Source organism: Tachyglossus aculeatus, chromosome 18, assembly GCF_015852505.1.
Source record: "Tachyglossus aculeatus isolate mTacAcu1 chromosome 18, mTacAcu1.pri, whole genome shotgun sequence".
Taxonomy (NCBI): domain Eukaryota; kingdom Metazoa; phylum Chordata; class Mammalia; order Monotremata; family Tachyglossidae; genus Tachyglossus; species Tachyglossus aculeatus.
In genome coordinates this window covers 31,180,840-31,202,794 of record NC_052083.1, presented here as the reverse complement: position 1 = coordinate 31,202,794, position 21,955 = coordinate 31,180,840, and the positions used below count along the sequence as shown (strand labels likewise).

General features: G+C 48.9%; 1 protein-coding gene across 3 annotated transcripts in view; it reads left to right on the top strand.

Moving 5' to 3' along the window:
• AGPAT3 (1-acylglycerol-3-phosphate O-acyltransferase 3) overlaps positions 1–21,955 on the top strand; it is a 95,776-nt gene that overhangs the window by 65,309 nt on the left and 8,512 nt on the right. For 2 of the 3 annotated variants that reach the window (XM_038760627.1, XM_038760628.1), the window contains exons 3-5: positions 11,339–11,565; positions 18,086–18,255; positions 19,557–19,718. In XM_038760627.1, the coding sequence (XP_038616555.1) occupies positions 11,388–11,565; positions 18,086–18,255; positions 19,557–19,718 (510 nt within the window). In that variant the 5' untranslated portion in view covers positions 11,339–11,387. Of the gene's footprint in view, positions 1–9,483; positions 9,668–11,338; positions 11,566–18,085; positions 18,256–19,556; positions 19,719–21,955 lie in introns of all 3 variants that reach the window. The other variant, XM_038760629.1, reaches the window with a different exon arrangement.

Genomic DNA, 21,955 nt, shown 5'->3' with positions numbered 1-21,955 from the left:
CTAGAGTTCAGACTTCCTTTCCCCCACATCTCAATTCATGAGAAGATGGGCATTTTCTCCTCTTATTGGAAATATTTCAGTTGGGCTCATCCACCTTACTGATCTCTGGAAAACCCAGCAAGTTTTCCCCCCTGCCGTGGCGGCCCAGTCCCTCCCAAGAAGGTTTTTTCCCCATGTCTTTCAGGCTGAGTGGGTAGTTGTTTTTTGCATAAAGTTTTCATTTTCCCAAATCGCTAGGCGTTAGTTATCTCATTACATCCTCACAGGATCCCTGTGAGGTAGGGAGAGGTAGGCATTATCATCCCCATTTTACAGTGGAGGAAATGGAAGCCCGGGGTCCCCAGGATTTCAGAGGCCAAGGGGCACAGCTGGCAGTAGAGCCCAGATCTCCCAACTCCCGGCCCTCTGCTCTTTCCATTAGGTCGCCCTGTCATCCCCCGGCTCCTTTGGCTGGTTAGCGGTATGGCTACAGTAGAGGAGCAGTGTGGCCTAGATGATAGAGCATGGGCCTGGGAATCAAAAGGACCTGGGTTCTAATTCTGGCTCCGACACTTGTCTGCTGTGTGAATTTGGCCAAATCATTTCATTTCTCTGTGCCTCAGGTACCCCATCTGTAACATGGGGATTCAGACTGTGAGCCCCCAGTGTTGGACACGGACTGAGTCCAACCTGATTAGCTTGTATCTACCCCAGCGCTTAGTGCCTGGCACATGCGAAGAGCTTAACAAATGCCATAAAAAAGCAAACAAACCAAAAGACAGAACAGTAAGACAGAGACACCGGGATAATGAGAGGCTGGAGAGGAACCTGTGTCAGGCCTGGTGTTGTCAGGGGGGCCTTAAACGGAGCTGCGTTCTCTGGGACGCACTCGGATCTCCTGGTGGACCCGGGCTCTTCAAACTTTACAGAAACAGGTGGCCTTCCTTATTTTTAATTTCCATCTCACTGTTCTCTGGCTTTCTTATTATGGAGAGGCAGCATGGCTTAGAGGAAAGACTGGAAGTCAGAAGGTCTGGGTTTGGAGCCACTTTGTGACCCTGGGTAAGTCACTTAACCTCTCTGTTCTTCAGTTTCCTCACCTTTAAAATGGGGATCAGGTGGACTGAGCTCCGTGGGGGACCAGAACTATGTCTGATCTCATACCTTCGTATGTACTCCAGTGCTTAGCACATATTAAGCGCTTAGTAAATGCCCTAATTATTAGCTTTTACTTCAGTCAGAAATGGATAGAGACAGAGAGGGAAAGTAGGCCACCTTAGCTTATCTTATTCTGCCCTCTGTGGGGATAAGATGTGGCAGACTGGGATGATACGATATGCGAGACATTTGAGAAGCAGCCTGGCTTAATGGAAAGAGCACGGGCTTGGGAGTCTGCGGCCGTAGGTTCTAATCCTGCCTCTGCCACTTGTCAGCTGTGTGACTTTGGGCAGGTCACTTCACTTCTCTGTGCCTGTTACCTCATCTGTAAAACGGGGATTAAGACCGTGAGCCCCACATGGGACAACCTGATTACCTTGTATCTATCCCAGCACTTAGAACGGTGCTTGGCGCATAGTAAGTGCTTAACAGATACCATCATTATTATTACTACCCCTTGATCTGCTCTCCGCTTCCTTCCTCTTCCTCCCATCTGGGTAGCCCTCCCTCTCCCCTCTTCTTTTCTCCTTCCCCTTGTCTTCCAACTCTCTCATCTCTAGCTAAGAGGCCTCTGTTGCTTCTGACTTTTTCATGAAGCATCCCTCCACCCCCTTAGCAAGGTGTGAGTAATATGTAGGTTAGTCCCTCCGGCCAGAAGCACTTGGTAGGACCCTGGCTTGTGTGCGGTCTCAGTATTTGTTTAGTTCAAACAAGAAGGGGTCTTGTAGCCCCCTCACCGTCTCTGGTATCTTACTTCCACACTGGTATTTGACTGCCTTGTTTCAAAAAATCGTGTGTGTGTGTGTGTGTGTGTGTTGGGAGGGTTGGGTTCAAACAGTTTATGAAGTGCAATGTAATAAGAGGGTAATTCAGACGATTCTAATGAAATCTGAATCACATCACATCCAAGCGCTTAGTACAGTGCTCTGCACACAGTAAGCGCTCAATAAATACGATTGATTGATTGATCACCCTTCTTTCCATGCTCATGACCACATTCTCACTGGACAGTATTGCCTTCTGCCACTTATTTGATGAAAAGTGTGCCGAAACAGAACTGTGTTCTAGCTTTGGGGGGGCTTTTCCCCCCGCTTTTAAACCAAGGACCAGAAGCAGCATGGTCTAATGGAAAGAGCCACAGACCTAGGAGTCAGAGGATCTGGGTTCTAATTCTGACTCCGCCAAGTCACTTAACTTCTCCGTACCTCAGTTTTCTCTTCAGTAAAATGTAAAGAATTCCGTAAAATGGAGATTAGATCCCTTTTTTCCTTCCTACTTAAACCGTGAGCTCCATGTGTGACAGGGACTGTGCCCGCTCTGATTCATCTTGCATCTGCCTTGGTGCTTTGTACAGTGCTTGGCACGGAGTAGGTACTTAGCAGGCATCACTGTTAATATATAATAATTCATTTACGATGTGGCTGGTGGTTAAAGCCCTGAGTTGAATTGGCCACTTTGTTTCCTAATTGGTATCAAACTCTGGGAGTTCCTGCTGAGTTTTAGTCTTAGCACACAGTCGTAATTACCTTTGGCTAATGGAGGTTTCCAAATTCATGGAGATGAATGACTTTTTCAAAGCCCAATTAACTGAAAAATACAATTGTAAAAAAAAAGCCAGATTGTCGCACTTCACCTTTGTTGTCTGAAAGGTAAATAACTTTCATCCGGCAGCAAAGGAAGAAGCAGAATTCACAAGTTTGTGGGATTTTTTTTTTCCCTTAGGAGGCCAAAAGCATCTCAGGAGCAAGCAACAGTGAGAATGCGATTTAATTCATTAAGACAAATGTGAGGAATTAGAGCCACAAGACATTGGAGCAAGATGGGGCAGGAGCAGGTTGTGAGCTGAGTTCGAGGTCGGGGCCCTCGCTAGGTGAATAGGCGTATTTTTGAAGTGCTGTGGGAGCCGAGGGTGGGGTGAATATTAAGTTCCTAAGGGGTACAGAGCCAATTGCACAGGCGGTGCCGAAGGAAGACCAGCTAGGAGAGTTGAGAGCTTAGTCAGGGAAGACATCTTGGAGGAGATGTGATTTTCGGAAGACTTCCAAGGTGGAGAGGGTGGCGGTCCATTGTATACCGGGTGGGAGGGAGTTCCAGCCAAGCGGAAGGGGTTGGCGGCGAAACAGAGATACAGTGAGTAAGTAGGTTGGTGTTAGAGTGAAGGATGCAGGCTGGGCGTTTCTTCTTTTTTTTTTTTAATAGCATTTGTTAAGCTCTTACTTGGTGCCAGGCACTGTTGTAAGCGCCGGGGTAGATGGAAGATAACGGGATGGACACAGTCCCTGTTCCACGTGGGGCTCACAGCCTTAGTCTCCATTTCACAGATGAAGTAACTGAGCAGTGGAGTGACGTGGCCAAGGTCACACAGCAGGCGAAAGGCAGAGCCGGGATTCTAACCCAGGTCCTCTACCCGCAGGCCCGTGCTTTTTCCACTGGATCCCGCTGCCTCTCCTGGGTTATAGTAGGAGACAAGCGACTCAAGGAGTCCGGAATCGTGAAGTGAAAGTTTTCTAACTCCCTTCCCTGCTATAATTAATGTAGGTTCCTGTTTTCAAGTTGAGCAAGTGGCCAGGCAAGGGAATACTTCCTCAGAACAAGAAGCCACCCTCTACCAGCCGCTTTTCAAAACTTGTTTTCCAAATGTTGGCTTCTTCATTAAGGGTCATCATGTTACAGTGCGGTGGCAATTCAAGAAGGCAGTTTCCGGATTATTCTTTCCCAATGCCTAGTTTGTAGACCTCCTGTTTTTTTGTCCCCACTGAGTCACAGGGGTGCTGTACTGAACTGATGGACTCATCTGTGGCCAGCTGGAGAATTGTGTCAGAAATTTCCTTTATTCTTCCTCTTTGCCTACTTTCCCTGGTGGGACCATTTCCCTCAAGGTGGTGTGGTGTAAGAGTTTGTTTTAATCTTAACCTTGTCCCTCTGAAAGGTTCTCATGCCAGAGATTAAGCTTCAGACCCCCATTCAACCAGAACATTTATATTCGTCTCTCTGCAGTTGTTGATGCTCCCACCGTCGATCTCATATTAGAATGAACCATGTTTCAGGATAACTCTTGGGCAGGGTTTCTGGAATATTTGTGTGTTTGGGAAGGGGAAAAGAGGAGGAAATGGTGGGTTTCCTTTTTTCTGAACAAGTTCATCTCACAAATAGATCTTCGTATATACTGTCTTACAGAGAAAGGTTGTGACAAGAGTAAACTCAAGTCTAATGCTCCCACCGTCGATCTCATATTAGAATGAACCATGTTTCAGGATAACTCCTGGGCAGGGTTTCTGGAATATTTGTGCATTTGGGGAGGGGAAAAGAGGAGGAAGTGGTGGGTTTCCTTTTTTTCTGAACATGTTCATCTCACAAATAGATCTTCGTATATACTGTCTTACAGAGAAAGGTCGTGACAAGAGTAAACTCAAGTCTAATGCTCCCACCGTCGATCTCATATTAGAATGAACCATGTTTCAGGATAACTCCTGGGCAGGGTTTCTGGAATATTTGTGCGTTTGGGGAGGGGAAAAGAGGAGGAAGTGGTGGGTTTCCTTTTTTTCTGAACATGTTCATCTCACAAATAGATCTTCGTATATACTGTCTTACAGAGAAAGGTTGTGACAAGAGTAAACTCAAGTCTAATGTGACCTCCTTAAACTCCAGGAGAGTTTGGTTGTGCTTAACTCAGTGCTGCCCTATTTCTCTCACTTCTCAAAGTGAGCAAGTACTCAATAAATACTTTTGTTTGATTAAGGGATTCTGATTCCACTGCTTGGAAATATTTGGGGGACTGTCTCCCCCATTTCTTTGTAAGCTCCTTGAGGACAGGGCATATGTCTGGTGTTTCTGTTGGAGTTTCCCAAGAGTTTAGTACAGTGCACCGCTCTCAGTCGGCGCTCAATAAATACATTCACGCTCCTACCATCGATAAATATAACCCCTCATTAATCCTAGATACGTGATTCAGGATAATAGGTGATTCGAATCAACTGGTGTGCAAATCGACTAGATCAGAACTCATCCCAACTAGATGAGAAGCAGCGGGGCCAAGTGGAGTCCCAAGGACCGGGGTGCTAATCCCGACTCTGCCTCCTGCCTGCTGTGTGACCTTGGGCAAGTCTCCTCATTTCTGTGCCTCAGTTACCTCATCTGTGAAATGGGGATGAAGAATGTGAGCCCCACATAATAATAATAATGGTATTTATTAAGCGCTTACTATGTGCAAAGCACTGTTCTAAGCGCTGGGGAGGTTACAAGGTGATCAGGTTGTCCCACGGGGGGCTTACAGTTTTAATCCTCATTTTACAGATGAGGTCACTGAGGCCCAGAGAAGTTAAGTGATTTGCCCAAAGTCACACAGCTGACAGTTGGCGGAGCCGGGATGTGAACTCATGCCCTCTGACTCCAAAGCCCGGGCTCTTTCCACTGAGCCACGCTGCTTCTCACGCTGCTGTCCCACATGGTATGTTTGGTTTTGTTCTCTGTCTCCCCCTTTTAGACTGTGAGCCCACTGTTGGGTAGGGACTGTCTCCATGTGTTGCCAATTTGTACTTCCCAAGCGCTTAGTACAGTGCTCTGCACATAGTAAGCGCTCAATAAATATGATTGATGATGATGATGATGATGATGACATGGTACAGACTGTGTTCAACGTGATTAGCCGTGATTAGTACAGTGTCTGGCACATAGTAAGCGCTTGGCAGATGCCATAAAAAAGTCAGCGGTTGCGGAGCTTTGTCTGTTGTGGGCTCAGCCTCTTGGTTGTCCCGATGGCGTTTGGGCCTGCAGCCAAGGAGGACAACTGGAAGGCTCCCAAAGGTGGCAGAGTGGGCCACTTGTGAGGACTCACTGGGCTAGATCAGCTAGTCTTTCTCCCTTCCAGCCTAAGGCTAGTTGGATTGAATTTGCCCCTTTCCCTCATCCCTTCCTCAGACCCACAGCCCTTATGTACACATCCCTAACTTAGTTTATTCATTTATAGTAATGTCCGTCTCCCCCTCTGTAAGCCCATTATCGGCAGGGAACGTATCCGCCAACCCTGTTATAGCATACTCTCCCAAGCGCTTAGTACAGTGTAGAAGCAGCGTGGCTCAGTGGAAAGAGCACGGGCTTTGGAGTCAGAGGTCATGGGTTCGAATCCCGACTCCGCCACATGTCTGCTGTGTGACCTTGGGCAAGTCACTTAACTTCTCGGAGCCTCAGTTACCTCATCTGTAAAATGGGGATGAAGACTGTGAGCCCCACGTGGGACAACTTGATCACCTTGTATCCCCCCCAGCGCTTAGAACAGTGCTCTGCACATAGTAAGCGCTTAACAAATGCCATTATTATTATTATTATTATTATTATACAGTGTTCTGCCCGCAGTAAGTGCTCAGTCAGTCAGACAACCCTATTGAGCACTTCCTGTGTGCAGAGCAATGTACTAAGCGCTTGGGAGAGTACAATATAGCAAACACATTCCCTGCCCAGAATGAGCTTGCGGTCTCCAGTCAGTAAATATGATTGATTCTCTGATTGCTGCCTGTGCTCGCATTTTGAGAGAACAGTGTTTTCAGCGCATTTCATTTCATTCACTGTGTGACTTTGGGCAAGCCACTTAACTTCTCTGTGCCTCAGTTACCTCATCTGCAAAATGGGGACTAAGACTGTGAGCCCGAAGGGGGACAACCTGATTACCTTGTATCTACCCCAGCACTTAGAACAGTGCTTGGCACATAGTAAGCACTTAACAAATATTATTATTATTATTATTATTATTATTACATGTAGGAGCCCCCATTGCCTCTTAAGAGAACTCATCATTGAACCACGAGGGCCTGCGTATCAAACCAGAGGAATTCAGCCCCAGCTCGGCAGGCGTGGCCGATCAGGCTGAGAAAACGGGGTGGCGGGGGGCGAGTGGTATTTTTAAGTGGTATTTTTAAGTGCTTACTACTTGTCAAACGCTGTTCTAAGCACTGGGGTTACACGTTAATTAGGTCAGGCACAATCCCTGCCCCTCATTGGGCTCACTGGGAAGGAGGGAGAATGTGTTTTTAATCCCCATTTTACAGTTGAGGGAACTGAGGCACAGAGAAGTTAAGTGTCTTGCCCAAGGTCACACAGGAAGCAATTCACAGAGCCGGGGTTAGAACCCAGGTCCTCTGACTCTGAATGGCCCGGGTTCTTTCCACCGGGCCATTCCGCTTCTCCACTAGGCCATGCTGCTTTTGTAAGGAGTTTCTATTCCGTACGGAGGTGGCTGGCCAGCCACTGGAGATGTTTGAGGGATGGGGAGATATGGACTAAATGAAGGGTGAAGTATGGACAGGATGAAGTATGGACTGGAGCGGGGAGAGGCAGGAGGCAGGGAGGTCAGCGAAGAGGCTGATGCAGAGTAGACAAGGCAGAATATGATAAATACACTGATCAGCATTGTTAGCAGTTTGGATGGCTATGAAAGGGCATATTTTAGCGATGCTGTGAAGGTAGAGCTGACAGAATTTGGTGACACTGAATATGTAGGTTGAATGAGAGGAATCTTATAGAGTCAGGAAGTTGGGTTAAGTTTGGGTGGAATAAAATTGTCTCAAGTGTATATATGTTTGTACATATTTATTACTCTATTTATTTATTTATTTTATTTGTACATATCTATTCTATTTATTTTATTTTGTTAGTATGTTTGGTTTTGTTCTCTGTCTCCCCCTTTTAGACTGTGAGCCCGCTGTTGGGTAGGGACTGTCTCTAGATGTTGCCAATTTGTACTTCCCAAGCGCTTAGTACGGTGCTCTGCACATAGTAAGCGCTCAATAAATACGATCGGTGATGATGATGATCTTAAAAGAATCCCAGTCGGCATATTCGGCCCCGGCTCGCTTGCGTGGATATAGTTGCTTTTCAAAGACGAAGCCGCCGGCTTCTGCGTGGCCGACTAGGCCGGTGTGGGACCCAGAGCCCTGGCTGCTTTAGCGATAGTCTCTGTGGGGGCGTCTGCAGCAGTGACTGCCAGTTGTCAGCCAGGAGTCAGCTTTTTCTCAGACTTGGTTTTAAGGCTTAGTGCCCTTAAAAGCTGCTGCTTATCCAGAAGGTTTCAACAAATTTAAGGGACTGGCTGAGATAATAATAATAATAATAATAATAATAATAATAATAATAATAATAATAATGGCATTTATTAAGCACTTACTATGTGCAAAGCACTGTTCTAAGCGCTGGGGAGGTTACAAGGTGATCAGGTTGTCCCACGGGGGGCTCACAATCTTAATCCCCATTTTACAGATGAGGTACCTGAGGCACAGAGAAGTGAAGTGACTGGCCCGAAGTCACTAGTGGTTCAGCCTTTTTTTTAAAATGGTTAGACTTCCTCTAATTCCTCTTCCGAGTGGAACCTGATTCTCTTTCGAGTTACGGAGCTGTGGAAGGAACACCAGTTAACGACATCGGCTGAAATAGCCGCGGGTTTCCTCTATTAGTAGACCACAACCGCTTTTCAATCTAGGCAGTAATCAGTCTTTAAAACCACCCGTTTTGATCCCAACCCCACTAAATCACCGTTAATGGAGGGGTGGGCGAGGTACCTATTAAATGTTGGCGGGGATGCAGCGAACGTACCGCGGAGTAAATGAGAGAATTAGGTGGCTTCTTGCAACAGGGGAAAATTGAGTCTTTAGGGTCAGTTAGATGAGGTGAGGGAGGAGCACCGAGAATATTGCCGTGTCAGTCTGCTGGAGAAGGAGCTGGGGGGTCTTCATCTCCTCGGATAATGTGAAACAAATTTATGTAGACAATCATAATAACAGTTGTGGTATTTGTTCAGCACTTGCTATGGGCTCAGCACCACGATACATACTAGACAGTCCAAAGGGGGCCCTCAGCGTAAGGGGAAGCGAGGCAGGCAGGTATTTAATCCCTATTTTACAGATGGAGGAAAATTAAGTGACTTGCTTAATAAACACCCTAATAAGGAAATTCAGAGTTGCCGCGCTTTCTGCTTTTGTCACTATTAACAATAACATTACGTACCACAGTAAAAAAGAAACTCAGAAGTGGGTCCCAGGCCCCTGTGTTTTCCACTAGACCAGGCTGAGTGGGAAGAAAGCGTTTTGGGTTTTTGAGGAAAAAAGACCGACCCTACATTGAATGAAGGCAGAACTGGGGGTGTGGAGAAGGGACTCCTGACCTTCAGAGGCAGATCTGTGATCTCCTATCTGGAGGATTTCTGGGTGTTAGCAACCCCACAAGCCCAAGCGTGTGTTCGACTTATAGCGGTGAAGCAGGTGCCTGGGCTGGAAATGACTCAGAGGGAAGTGGAAGCTTTCTTAACCGTCCCAGCTGCAGCTCATCTCTGTTAATACACTTCTTTTTCTTTTTGGGAAGGCGTTAAAGCCGGCCGAGTTCCTCGTCACAGTTAAACAGTATTCCCACCCCACTCTCCAGCCTAAATAGACCCGAGAGGAGTTCCCGGCTCCACTGCTGACCGGCCAGTGTCCTGACCACCGTTGCCCTGCCTCTGAGCTGTTGATCTAGTTCGACACACCTCTCCTCGCCCCGGGGGTCAAAGGTATCATCATCATCATCAATCATATTCATTGAGCGCTTACAGTGCGCAGAGCACTGTACTAAGCACTTGGGAAGTACAAGTTGGCAACATATAGACACAGTCCCTACCCAACTGTGGGCTCACAGTCTAAAAGGGGGAGACAGAGAACAAAACCAAACATACTAACAAAATAAAATAAATAGAATAGATATGCACAAGTAAAATAAATAAAGAGTAACAAATATGTACAAACATATATACACATATACAAGTGCTGTGGGGAAGGGAAGGAGGTAAGAAGGGGGTGATGGAGAGGGGGACGAGGGGGAGAGGAAGGAAGGGGCTCAGTCTGGGAAGGCCTCCTGGAGGAGGTGAGCTCTCAGTAGGGCCTTGAAGGGAGGAAGAGGAAGAGGTATCCGGGGGAGAGGGACGTCAACGAGGAACTCGAAGTAGCGAGAGAAAACGAAAGGGGAGAATTGGAGCCCAGGTCCCCTCCTCCATAATAATAATGACGGCATTTGTTAAGCGCTTACTACGTGCAAAGCACTGTTCTAAGCGCTGGAGCCGGGGGTGTGGAGGGAATGGAAGGAAGGGAAACCAGGCTGCTGTCCTTTCTTCGCTGGGATAAAAACTCCAATAATTCACCTTTCACAAAATTTAAGGGCAGTCCTCTTTGAAAACCGTCCAGGGCAGGAATATCAGTCCAACGTGTGTTCTGTGCTTGGTGGGAGGGACCGTGGAGGGGTGGGGAATTAAAGAAGGGCAGGGGAGGAGAGAGATGTGTTCGATCGTGTGTAGCGTTGGCTAAGAGCCCTGGCAAGGTGGCCTGGGCTTAGTTTCTACCTCCCGCGACCTGCCTAGACGTGATCTCGAAATATCTTCACTCGTCAACTCGGGGCAGACAATACCGGCTACTCATTTCGATAGCCCCGGATGATGTATAAGAGCCAACTTAGTACCTTGTATCTGCCTGAAAAGCTGGTTGGGGTATTTGGTCCGTAACCGATGGAGGAAATAATGAAAAGAAAACAATCAATAGCAGCTCACCAGCGCATCTTCCTTTCCCCTTTGCCTGCCTGCGTGACTCGAGAGCCCAGACTCAGCAAAGCAATTGTGCTTAAATAGCGGGATTAAAAACCGAGAGGGTAAAAACAAAACAAAACACGTGCCCGAGGTTTGATGGGCATCACGGACCACCAGTCCTCTGGTCCAGGCTGAAAGTTCCCATGTGGGAGTCGAGGAGTAGAAAGTGTAACGATTCCGAGTTCCATTATTATTCTTGTTATATGTGTTACCGTATTAGTGTGGATAATTGTAAGCAGAAAGTATGGCCATTCTGAGTTTCTTTATTACTAGGGTATCATTATTAATAATGATAATCATAAGCAGAAGGCGCTGTACTTTTGAGTTTCTCTATTACTGTGGTATGTAATGTTACTGTTGTTAATAGTGATAATTAAAAGCAGAAAGTGCAGCAGCTCTGAACTTCCTATTAGGGTATTTATTAATGATGATAATTAGCAGAAGGTGTTGCATGTTTGAGTTTCTCTATTATTGTGGTATCTGATTATTGTTGTTAGTAGTGATCATTATCAGCAGAAAGTGTGGCAGTTCTTGAGTTTCTTCCGGGAGATATCTTCCAACCCCAAGTCCCATGGGCCGCGCGTAATGCCTCTTTCCAATGCTTTCCAGGACGCTGGTTCTGAGCGAAGGCCCTTGCACGCGCTCCTGAGCGGCTACCATGGGCCTCCTTGCGTTCTTGAAGACCCAGTTCATCGTGCACCTCCTCATCGGCTTCGTCTTCGTGGTCAGCGGGGTGATCATCAACTTCATCCAGCTGTGGACGCTGGTCCTCTGGCCAATCAACAAGCAGCTCTACCGCCGAGTTAACTGTCGCCTTTCCTACTCGCTATGGAGCCGTGAGTATCTGACAGAGTTTTGTTTCCTCTTTCCCGGGAGGACCACTTCCCCCCTGGCCCCAGCCCTCTCTCGGGCTACTTCTTATTAATAATAACAATAAAAGCAATGATAATAATAATAATAATACTGATGTTTAAATACTCACCTCACAGCAAGCGGTGGGATAGAAATGAGGTCATCGGGTCAGACACAGCCCCCGTCTCACGTGGGCTGTACAGTCAAAGTAGGAGAGAGTGGGTATGTAGTCCCCATTTCCCAGATGAAGAAACCAGGGCCCAGAGAAGCTCAAGTGACTTGTCCAGAGTAGCCAGGAGCAGAGAGAGTCTCTGCTGGGGCCCGGTCATGGTACCGGTTCTTCAAAGTCGGTGGCGCCCGTCCCGTGGTGTCCATCATCATCATCATCATCATCAATCATATTTATTGAGCGCTTACTATGTGCAGAGCACTGTACTAAGCGCTTGGGAAGTACAAATTGGCAACATATAGAGACAGTCCCTACCCAACAGTGGGCTCACAGTCTAAAAGGGGGAGACACACATGTCCAAACACCATGGGGGCTGTTCAGATGAAACCGGCCACTTCTGAAGGGGTGCGGGGAAGATGGGAAAATTAGATCATTCTTTCGATGATGCAAACCCCACGAGACGGTCCTCTGCGGCTCCTTCTTTGGGCGAGCCCAGGTGGGTGCGTGCTGCGTACGAACAGCGTCTCCGGGATGCCGACTCAAACAAACAAAAGTAGCAGGGACGGCATAAAGCACCTGTGGTTTTGACAGTTCCGATTTTCGTATCGAGTGAGAGGACTAAATTACCCTGAAAACCTGGGATGGCCAAAGCTTTGGCGTATCGTGAGTGCTAGGAGAACCAACCACCCTCAACCCGTGGACCCCAAAATTCCCCACTGTGAGGGACTACATGTTCATTTTTCAGCCCCATTCCTCGACCTGCGTTGATATTGCTGGAGCCCTGGCTCACTGGTAATTTTGAGAAACTTCTGAGGTTTTTAAAAATGGTATTTGTTAAGCACTTGCTATGTGGCAAACACTGTTCAAAGCACTGGGGCAGGGACAAGTTAATTAGGTTGGACGCAGTCCCTTTCCCGCATGGGGCTCAGAGTCCAAGTATTTAATCCTTGTTTTCCAGGTGAGGGAACTGAGGCACCAGGTCACTCAGTAAGGAATTGTCAGAGCTGGGATTAGAACCTGGATGCTTTGACGCCCAGGCTCTTTCCAGTAGCCCATGCTGCTTCTCCTAGCCATTCCTACGCTTCGCAGAACTTCCAGTTGTAACTGGGGGGGAAGAAAAAACCCAATTAAATTGTCTCAGTGAGTTAGGAGTCCTGGGGGAAGTTATCTTTCACACTTTTTAGTAAAATCCAAAGCGCAGTGGAGGAAAGCCTGGCTAGGGAATTGAACACCACGAGATCCGACGGGCCCCCGTTCTCGGTGAAGGCCGTTCTTTGGTAAAAGGTGTACCTGACCATCGCTAGGTCAGAAGCAATGCCAAACACATTTTCAACTCTGCAGAAGATGCCTGACTGCGAGTGAAAGAAATAGTTGGATTTATCCGGGGTCACTTTGAGCATCATCATCAATCGTATTTATTGAGCACTTACTGTGTGCAGAGCACTGTACTAAGCGCTTGGGAAGTACAAGTTGGCAACACATAGAGACAGTCCCTACCCAACAGTGGGCTCACAGTCTAAAAGGGGAAGACAGAGAACAAAACCAAGCATATTAACAAAATAAAATAAATAGAATAGACATGAGCAGTCTTCGGGGCAGTGCTCCTTAGCGAGGGGGACGGATACTTTAGCTAGGAAGGGGCCGGCGTCCAGTCTGAAAGGGGAAGGAATGAGGAAAATGCCAGTCCAAGCAGAGGGAGGGTGAGGTTGGTGCTTTAAGAAAATGATGAACGAATTGGCCTTTCAGGCAAGTGAAAGGTCAAGGAGTTGGAAGCACCAAAGAGGATGACTCCTTATTCAAAGCGGCGGACTCGCCGGTTCACTTAATGGGTCGACTCCAAGGACTTTGGGTGAGACCCGATCCGGGGCTGCTCAATTAACCCTCCGCCTTACCTCCGGGAAGCCTTAACGGCGCCGGCCAGAAGCGTCTATCCAGGACCGTTGGCTTCCGCTGGTTCTGCCCACCGGCTTGCCAAGCGAGCGAGGCCCGCGGTGGCCATGACCAAAGGAGACACCGGTGTGTTGCGGTGGGGCCGCGGGGGAGGCTGACCTCCATGATCGGTGTTTTCTTCAATCAGACCGTCAGGGGATCTAAATCATCCCCAGCAAAATGGAGAGGCCTTGGTCAGGAAAGTTTACCTGGAAGGCCACTTTGTCCAATAATAATAATAATAATAATGGTAGCATTTATTAAGCACTTATTATGTGCAAAGCACTGTTCTAAGCGCTGGGGAAGTTAACAAGGTGATCAGGCTGTCCCACGGAGGGCTGACAGTCTTCATCCCCATTTTACAGATGAGGTAACTGAGGCCCAGAGAAGTGAAGTGACTTGCCCAAAATCACACAGCTGATAAGTGGTGGAGCCGGGATTGGAACCCGTGACCTCTGACTCCAAAGCCCAGGCTCTTTCCACTGAACCACGCTGCTTCTCCAACCCAGTGCTTCCGGGCAGGGCGCTAGTCAGATCCCCCCCAGATGGTTGGTTTCCTGGTTTTTTTCTTGTCGGTCTCCAGGAAAGGAGAGCGAAAGTGATAATAGTGATTGTGGCATTGGTTTACTGTTTACCTATGTGCCAAACACGTTGCTAAGGGCTGGCATAGGTAGGATATAAGCCACCTGGAAAATGTCCCTGTCTGACAAAGGGCTCACAGTCTAAGTAGGAGGGAGGATGAGATTGAATTCCCGTTTTTCAGATGAGGAAACTGCAGCGCAGAGAAAGCCGGCGATTTGCCCACGGTTACACCGCAGGTAAGTGGCAGAGCCGGGATTAGAAGCCAGGTCCTCAGGAGTTTAGTCACCACCCCTCCTGTGGTCTCACATCCATTTTTCTCGCTGCAGGGTAATTAGGGCCGGTATTAAGTCAGCCCTCAGCCGCCTCTTCTCCAGATGGAGTAATTCAACTTTCTGTAGACAGGGATGGTGTCCAGGAACTCTGTTGTACTCTCCTACGTGCCTAATGCAGTGCTGTATGAACCGTAAGCACTCAGTAAATACTTTTGATTGACTTCTACTCCTACTTTCTGAAATTCTGGCCATTTCCCTCCACTTAGTGGCATCCATTAACCTAGTGAGCATGGTAAAATTATTGATCAAAAGTGTTCACTAGCCTTGAACCCAGGTGGGACCCCTGAGGGCAGTCTTTGATTAGGTATTTCTGATTGATCAGGGAATTATAAACTAATGGAGGTGAAAGGGATTTCAAGAGGTCATCAGGCCCAGCACCTTCCCTCTAGGCAAGAGAATGACCAAACCAGCCAGGCCAGATGGCTGTTTTTCCTTTTCCCCCAAATCTCCAGGCGTGGAGACTCCATACCTGTCAGTGTGGCCGTTTCGGAGTGTCGTGGGTTGTCAGAGAGTTTTGTGTTACCTAGTGGATAGAGCAATGGCCTAGAAGTCAGAGGGACCTGGGTTCTAATCCCCTCTCTGCCACTCGTCTGTAGCATGACCTTGGGTAAGTCACTTCACTTCCCTGGGCCTCAGTTACCTCAGCTGTAAAATCGGGATTAAGACCACGAGCCCAGTGTGGGACATGGATTGGGTCCAACTTGATGAGCTGGTATCTACCCCAGTGCTTAGTATTGTGCCTGGCACATAGTAAGAATATAACAAATACCATTAAAAAAAAATAAACCTGAAAGTGGTCCTGCTTCAATTTAACTTATTTCCTTTTATTCCTGAACGGGCATCGAGAACTGGTCAGCAGCATCTCCTTAAAAACCCTTCAGTCCCTTGAGGGTGCGTGATAAGTTGCTTTTTAGTGTCTCCGTATGAGTCGGTGTTTGTAGAGTCAGATGTAGGCTCACCAATTGCTCATTTTTAATAATAATAATGATGGGATTTATTAAGCGCTTACTATGTGCAAAGCACTGTTCTAAGCGCTGGGGGGTTACAAGGTGATCAGGTTGTCCCACGGGGGGCTCACAGTCAACCCCCATTTTACAGAAGAGGGAACTGAGGCCCAGAGAAGTTAAGTGACTTGCCCAAGGTCACACAGCTGACAATTGGCAGAGCCGGGATTTGAACCCACGACCACCGACTCCAAAGCCCGGGCTCTTTCCACTGAGCCACGCTGCTTCGAATCTCCCGACAGATTTGGGAGATCTTAGCAGGTTTTTTGATTCAAAGTCCAACAGCTGAGAGGCATCACGCTAAAGAGTAATGTTACTAATAATAATTGTGGTATTTGTTAAACACCATGTGCTAAATGCTGGGGTTGATACAGTACAGTCAGGTCGGGCACAATCCCCGTCCCATTCAAGGCTCACAGTCTAAGGGGGAGAGAAGACTGGTCATTTATCCCCATTTTACAGGTGAGGAAATTGAGGTGCAGAGAGGTTAAGTGATGGCCCAAGGTCACACGGCAAGCAAATGGCAGAGTCGGGACTAGAACCCAGGTCTCGATTTCCAGGCCCGGGCTCTTTCTACTAGGCCACATTACTTCTCAAGAAGCAAGGGAGGCTGGTGGGGAAGTTATATCCAGCACCCGTCTCCATTTCTCTCTGCTCCGTCCCTCATTAAGTAGCCTGCTTCCCCCAAGGGGCGATGAGTGCTGTTCCCTCTGTCCCAAAGTCCCACCTCTCGGTGTTTATTTGGTTTCGAGGTACCTGCTGGATTGGCCACCTTAGCTGGCGATGCAAGCCCACGGGGGTGATGGTGGTGTCTTTCTCTTAACACTTGTTTCCCTGGGCAAAAATGGGGTCTGCTCGTGCTCACTGGCTCCGACTCACGTACATTTTATGGGCCAGAAATGTCAAGTTCTGCTCTAGTCCCGGGCCACCTAAAGGCAAGGACGCAGGGCATCAGCAGAAAAGCCAGGATGTGCTAGAGCTTAAGGTCTCTGGGAACTGGCGGGTGAAGCATAGCTCCAATAAAGGGTCTTCAATGTGTTGTGGTGGTTTCAGAGTCCTCGAGAGTTCTTATGGGCTCCCGAACAATCAATCGATCATCTTGCTTGAGTGCTTAATGTGGGCAGGCGGTTGTATCAAGAGTGCATGGGAGACTACAGTAGACATAGCAGACACGATCCCGGCCCTGTAAGAGCTTAAAATCTAGTGGGGAAGACAGACGCTAAAAGAACTCAGAACTAGGAGGAAGTAATAGAGGCTAAAACTAAATACAGGAGTGCGTTTTGGAGGGTGGGGACGGAGGTGACGTGGAAATGCTCAAGTGGCATTTGAGGGGTATAGAGGGTAGGGAGACAGTAGATGAATTAGGAAAGGAGATGTGGAGATGAGGCAAGCTGGGGTATATGTGATTCCAGGAGGGCCTTGAAATGGGGAGATCAGCAGTCTGCCCGGATTGGAAAGGGAAAAGAGTTCCAGAGCAGAGGGTGGGCCCGAGCGAGAGGTTGGTGGCAAGAAAGCTGAAAGCGAGGCACAGGGAGGGAACGGTCCACTAACCGCCGACAACAAGGACAAGGGACTGCGTAGTCTGGTGTATGACTGGCTGCCTAAAAACGTGGTGGTTCCGAGGGAGAATCAGAGCAGATAGGACACAGGGGGAGAGGGAAGGGTGGAAACAGAATGAAAGAGGGACCCCATCCATGCTTATAGGGTTGTGAACAAAGGGGAGTGGTAGGATAATTTGATCCAGATCATCTTTGGAAATCACCTGTCACAAGAGAGGCCTTTTTAATGGAACTGTGTTTTCCACTTTCTCGGGATTCAAAATGCCCTCCGGCTCTTTCCCCTTAATAATAATAATAGTGGTATTTGTTAAGCACTTACTATGTGCCAAGCACTGTTCTAAGCACTGGGGTGGATACCAAGTAATCAGGGTGCCCCACTTGGGGCTCACAGTTGTGATTCCCGTTTTACAGATGAGGTAACTGAGGCACAGAGGAGTGAAGTGACTTGCCCAAAGTCACACAGCTGAGAAGTGGAGGAGCTGGAAGAAAGTTCTGTTTCTTCCAGAACGTCTGAGAGTTTTGCCAACTGGTGGACACGTAATCTCTCCCAGATACGCCCTGTCTTAGAGGAGGTCATTGCAATGCACATGCTGGGAGCCTAGAAAACCCGTGGTTGGTCCGTGCCAACCAGTCCCCTCTGAGTTAATTCTGAAATGTATCTGGTGGAAAAGAGTTCTCTGGGTCCAGTCAGAGAAAGAGAACAACCGCGAAGCAGCCATCCCAGCTTCACTCCCCCTCAAAAAGAAAAACCGAAGGACTCCTTCGTCAGGATGATAAAAAAAAATGGTGGCATTTGTCCAACACAGACTTTGAACCTCGTCGCGAAGGTCGGGACGGAATCGCTGAGGAGGGCCACGGGCCCAAGGGGCTGGCCGAGCTGGGCTTTCGGTCTCGGTTATCGATTTCTCCGTTCTCTTCGTGTTCCCCAGAACTAGTGATGTTGCTGGAATGGTGGTCGGGCACAGAGTGCACTTTATTCACGGACCAGGCCACGGTGGACAAGTTTGGGAAGGAGCATGTGGTCATCATCCTCAATCACAACTATGAAATCGACTTCCTGTGTGGCTGGACCATGTGCGAGAGGTTTGGCGTCCTGGGGGTGAGTGCTTTCTGCGTGGCCCCAGAGCCGACGGGTGGCCCCCCAGCTATCACGGGGCTTGGGACTCCGGGCCCCTCGGTGGGTTTCCAGTCTACCTTTGTCTGCCAGGGGCCGTTGAATGACCTAGCGGTTGCAAGTTCCTTGGACAGGGCTCGGGTCTACCTACTCCGTTCTGTCGTGTCATCCTCCTAAGCACTTAGCCCAGTGCTCTGCACACAGTTGGCGCTCAGTAAGCGCCTCCATTGATGGGTTGTTTGGTAGTTAACAGGGAGGTCATCCCTTGACCAAAAAGGCATAAGCCAAACACAGCTTCCTTCTTATAAGCCAGCCGCAACTTCCCTCTTCCACGCGTCATCAGAAAACTCCATCTCCTAGTAATAGCAGCAGCATCTATTGAGCACCCCCAGGTGCAGTCCACTGTACTGAGCGCCGGGGAAGAACAAACCAAAGAAGCGACACGGTCCCTGCCCACCCAGAACCACACACTGACTGGGGAAGCAGACATATCCGTAGGGAGTAATCAAAATCAGTAATTGAATAAGCATATTCCTGATTGTGGACCTCTGATTGTCCACTCCGTATGGGGAATGAGTGAGGTTTCACAGTGCTCCCTGACCCTCCCCAATGGAGCGCCTTGCTGAGGCAACGCTGCGTTACCTGTGCAAACATTACCCCATACGACTGTGGGTAAATGCTGGACAATTTTGGCAGTTTCTCCCGTTTGCTTCCTCTCTCCATCCCGTTTCTTAGGCCCAGCTGCTGTGTTCCTCCCAGTTCTGCCCACGTTTCCCTCCCCCTCCCTCTTCCCTTCTCGGTTGAAACCAAAAAGGACCCCGTGTTTGAATCCCGCGGGTGGCCACCCGCCGCAGGTGACCTCACATTTAGCTTTCCCGGAACTGGAACCTCCCGACAAAGCCCGCGTTAAGGAACGCCGACCCTACGGTCCGCCTGCTTGGATCGGCACCTCCTGACCCGTCCCCCATCGTTTCCCTCCTCTGCGTTCTTACCTGGGGCGGCCGTAATGTGGCAGAGTGAAAACGTGCCGGGAGAAGCAGGGCGTCCGTTCTCAGCGCCCGAGGGAGGTCGAGGGATGAGTGACGACCGGGAGGGTGAACAGCAGTAAGCGCCAACCCCCACGCTTTCCGATTAAATCTGGCCCGGGGAGACATTGTGAGGTCCTCGAGGGACAAGACCCGTGTCTAATTCCCACCCGTGTTTAGCACAGGACTCCGCACACGGTAAGCACTGAATAAATACCGTGGTTATTACATCGATTTTCCCCTTGTGTTTCTTCTTCACAGAGCTCGAAAGTTTTGGCTAAGAAGGAGCTGCTCTACGTGCCCCTCATTGGCTGGACCTGGTACTTTTTAGAGATTGTTTTCTGCAAGCGGAAATGGGAAGAGGACAGGCACACTGTGATCAAGGGCTTGGAACGCCTGTCCGATTACCCCGAGTATATGTGGGTAAGTGTTCCAGGCGGCCAGCGCACTCGCCCGGGGTCGGGAGCCGGTGTGCATAATAATAATAACGGCACTTATTAAGCGCTTACTATGTGCAAAGCGCCGTTCTAAGCGCTGGGGAGGTTACAAGGTGATCAGGTTGTCCCTCGGGGGGGCTCACAGTCTTCACCCCCATTGTACAGATGAGGTCACTGAGGCCCAGAGAAGTCGACTCGCCCAAAGTCACACAGCTGACAAGTGGCGGAGCCGGGATTTGAACCTCCGACTCCAAAGCCCGGGCTCTTTGACACCGAGCCTCGCTGCTTCTCAAGTTCAGCCCCGAGTCGGTCAGTAACCCCCCAAACCGGGTGCTAACTTTTGGAAAGTTCAGTAGCGGCAGGCCAGGAGAGACGGTTGGTCCCGAATCCTCCAAGCCTTTTCAGCCCCACACGGAGGGTTGGAAGCCAGCGATCGATCAGTCAGTCAGCGGTATTTATTGAGCGCTCCCTGGACTAAGCCCTCGTGGGGTGCAAACAGACAGAACCGGTCGGCTTGGGCCCTGCCGGGGAGAGCGGGAGAGGGTGGCAGGAGTCGGATTTTGCGCTCCGGTGACCCTGCGGCCATCTCGGGGCTCCTTCTGGCTGGTTCTGCCCTGGGCCGCCCCCTCCCAGCAGCTCTGTATTGGCCAGAAGAGGAAACCGAGGCCTTCCCGTCACCTTTGGCCACCTCCCCTTTGGCCCAGGAATAGCCCCGTCACGGACCTGGCTCCAGGACCGGTCCACCGACCGTGGTGAGAAACTGCCCAGTTTCTACCTGTCACGCACAAACTCTGAGAAGCAGCATGGTGTAGTGGATAGAGCACCGGCTGGGGACTCAGAAGGTCATGGGTTCTAATCCCTTCTCTGCCACTTGCCTGCTGTGTGACCTTCGGCAAGTCACGTCACTTTTTTTTTTTTTTTTGGTATTTCTTAAGCGCGTACTACGTGCAAAGCACGGTTCTAAACGTTGGGGAGGATGCAAGGTGATCAGGTTGTCCCACGTGGGGCTCACAAGCTTAATCCCCATTTTACAGACGAGGTAACTGAGGCACAGAGAAGCGAAGTGACTTGCCCAGAGTCACCCAGCTGACAAGTGGTGGAGCTGGGAAGGTCGTGGGTTCTAATCCCATCTCTGCCACTTGCCTGCTGTGTGACCTTGGGCAAGTCACGTCACTTTTTTTTTTTTTTTTTTTTGGTATTTGTTAAGCGCTTACTACGTGCAAAGCACTGTTCTAAACGTTGGGGAGGATGCAAGGTGATCAGGTTGTCCCATGTGGGGCTCACAAGCTTAATCCCCAGTTTACAGACAAGGTAACTGAGGCCCAGAGAAGTGAAGTGACTTGCCCAAAGTCACCCAGCGGACAAGTGGTGGAGCCGGGATTTGAACCCATGACCTCTGGCTCCCAAGCCCGTGCTCTTTCCCCCTGAGCCACGCTGCTTCTCTGGGCCTCAGTTACCTCATCTGTAAAATGGGGATAGAGATCCTGAGCCCCACATCATCATCATCATCAATTGTATTTATTGAGCGCTTTCTGTGTGCAGAGCACTGTACTAAGCGCCTGGGAAGTACAAATTGGCAACATATAGAGACAGTCCCTACCCGACAGTGGGCTCACAGTCTAAAAGGGGGAGACAGGGAACAAAACCAAACATACTAACAAAATAAAATAAATAGAATAGAATAGATATGTACAAGTAAATGTACATGTATGTGGAACGGGAACTGTGTCCAACCCGATTTAGTTGTATCCACCCTAGCACTTTAGTACTGTGCCTGGCACATAGTAAGCGCTTAACAAATAACCGCAGTTATTATTATTACAAATCCCATTTTTGAGTGTGGGTTTTTTTTTCCTCCCAGCATAGAGACTGTGTGCGCTCCCTCTCTTTCTCCCTCTCTCCTTCTCAACAGGATTGTACTGTCAGGAAATGGAAATGAGCCTCCTTCACATTCAGAATAGGTGGGCAGAGGTTCAGAGTGTGGGGCGGATTTCAATCATAGCTCCGGAGGATAGAAATGGGCCTTTAGCGTCCACCCTTACAGCGATTCCAGCATTCCTAGTGCTGAGCCATCGCCGCTATTAAGCCGAAAGCTCTCCGTACGTTCGACGTGCCTTAGGGGACAAGCTGCCACTTAAAAAAAAAGACACCTTGAAGCTTCCTTTCCTCTCTGCCAGCGTGTGTTCAGGTCCTTTAAGAACCAACCAGACTTTTAATTATCTG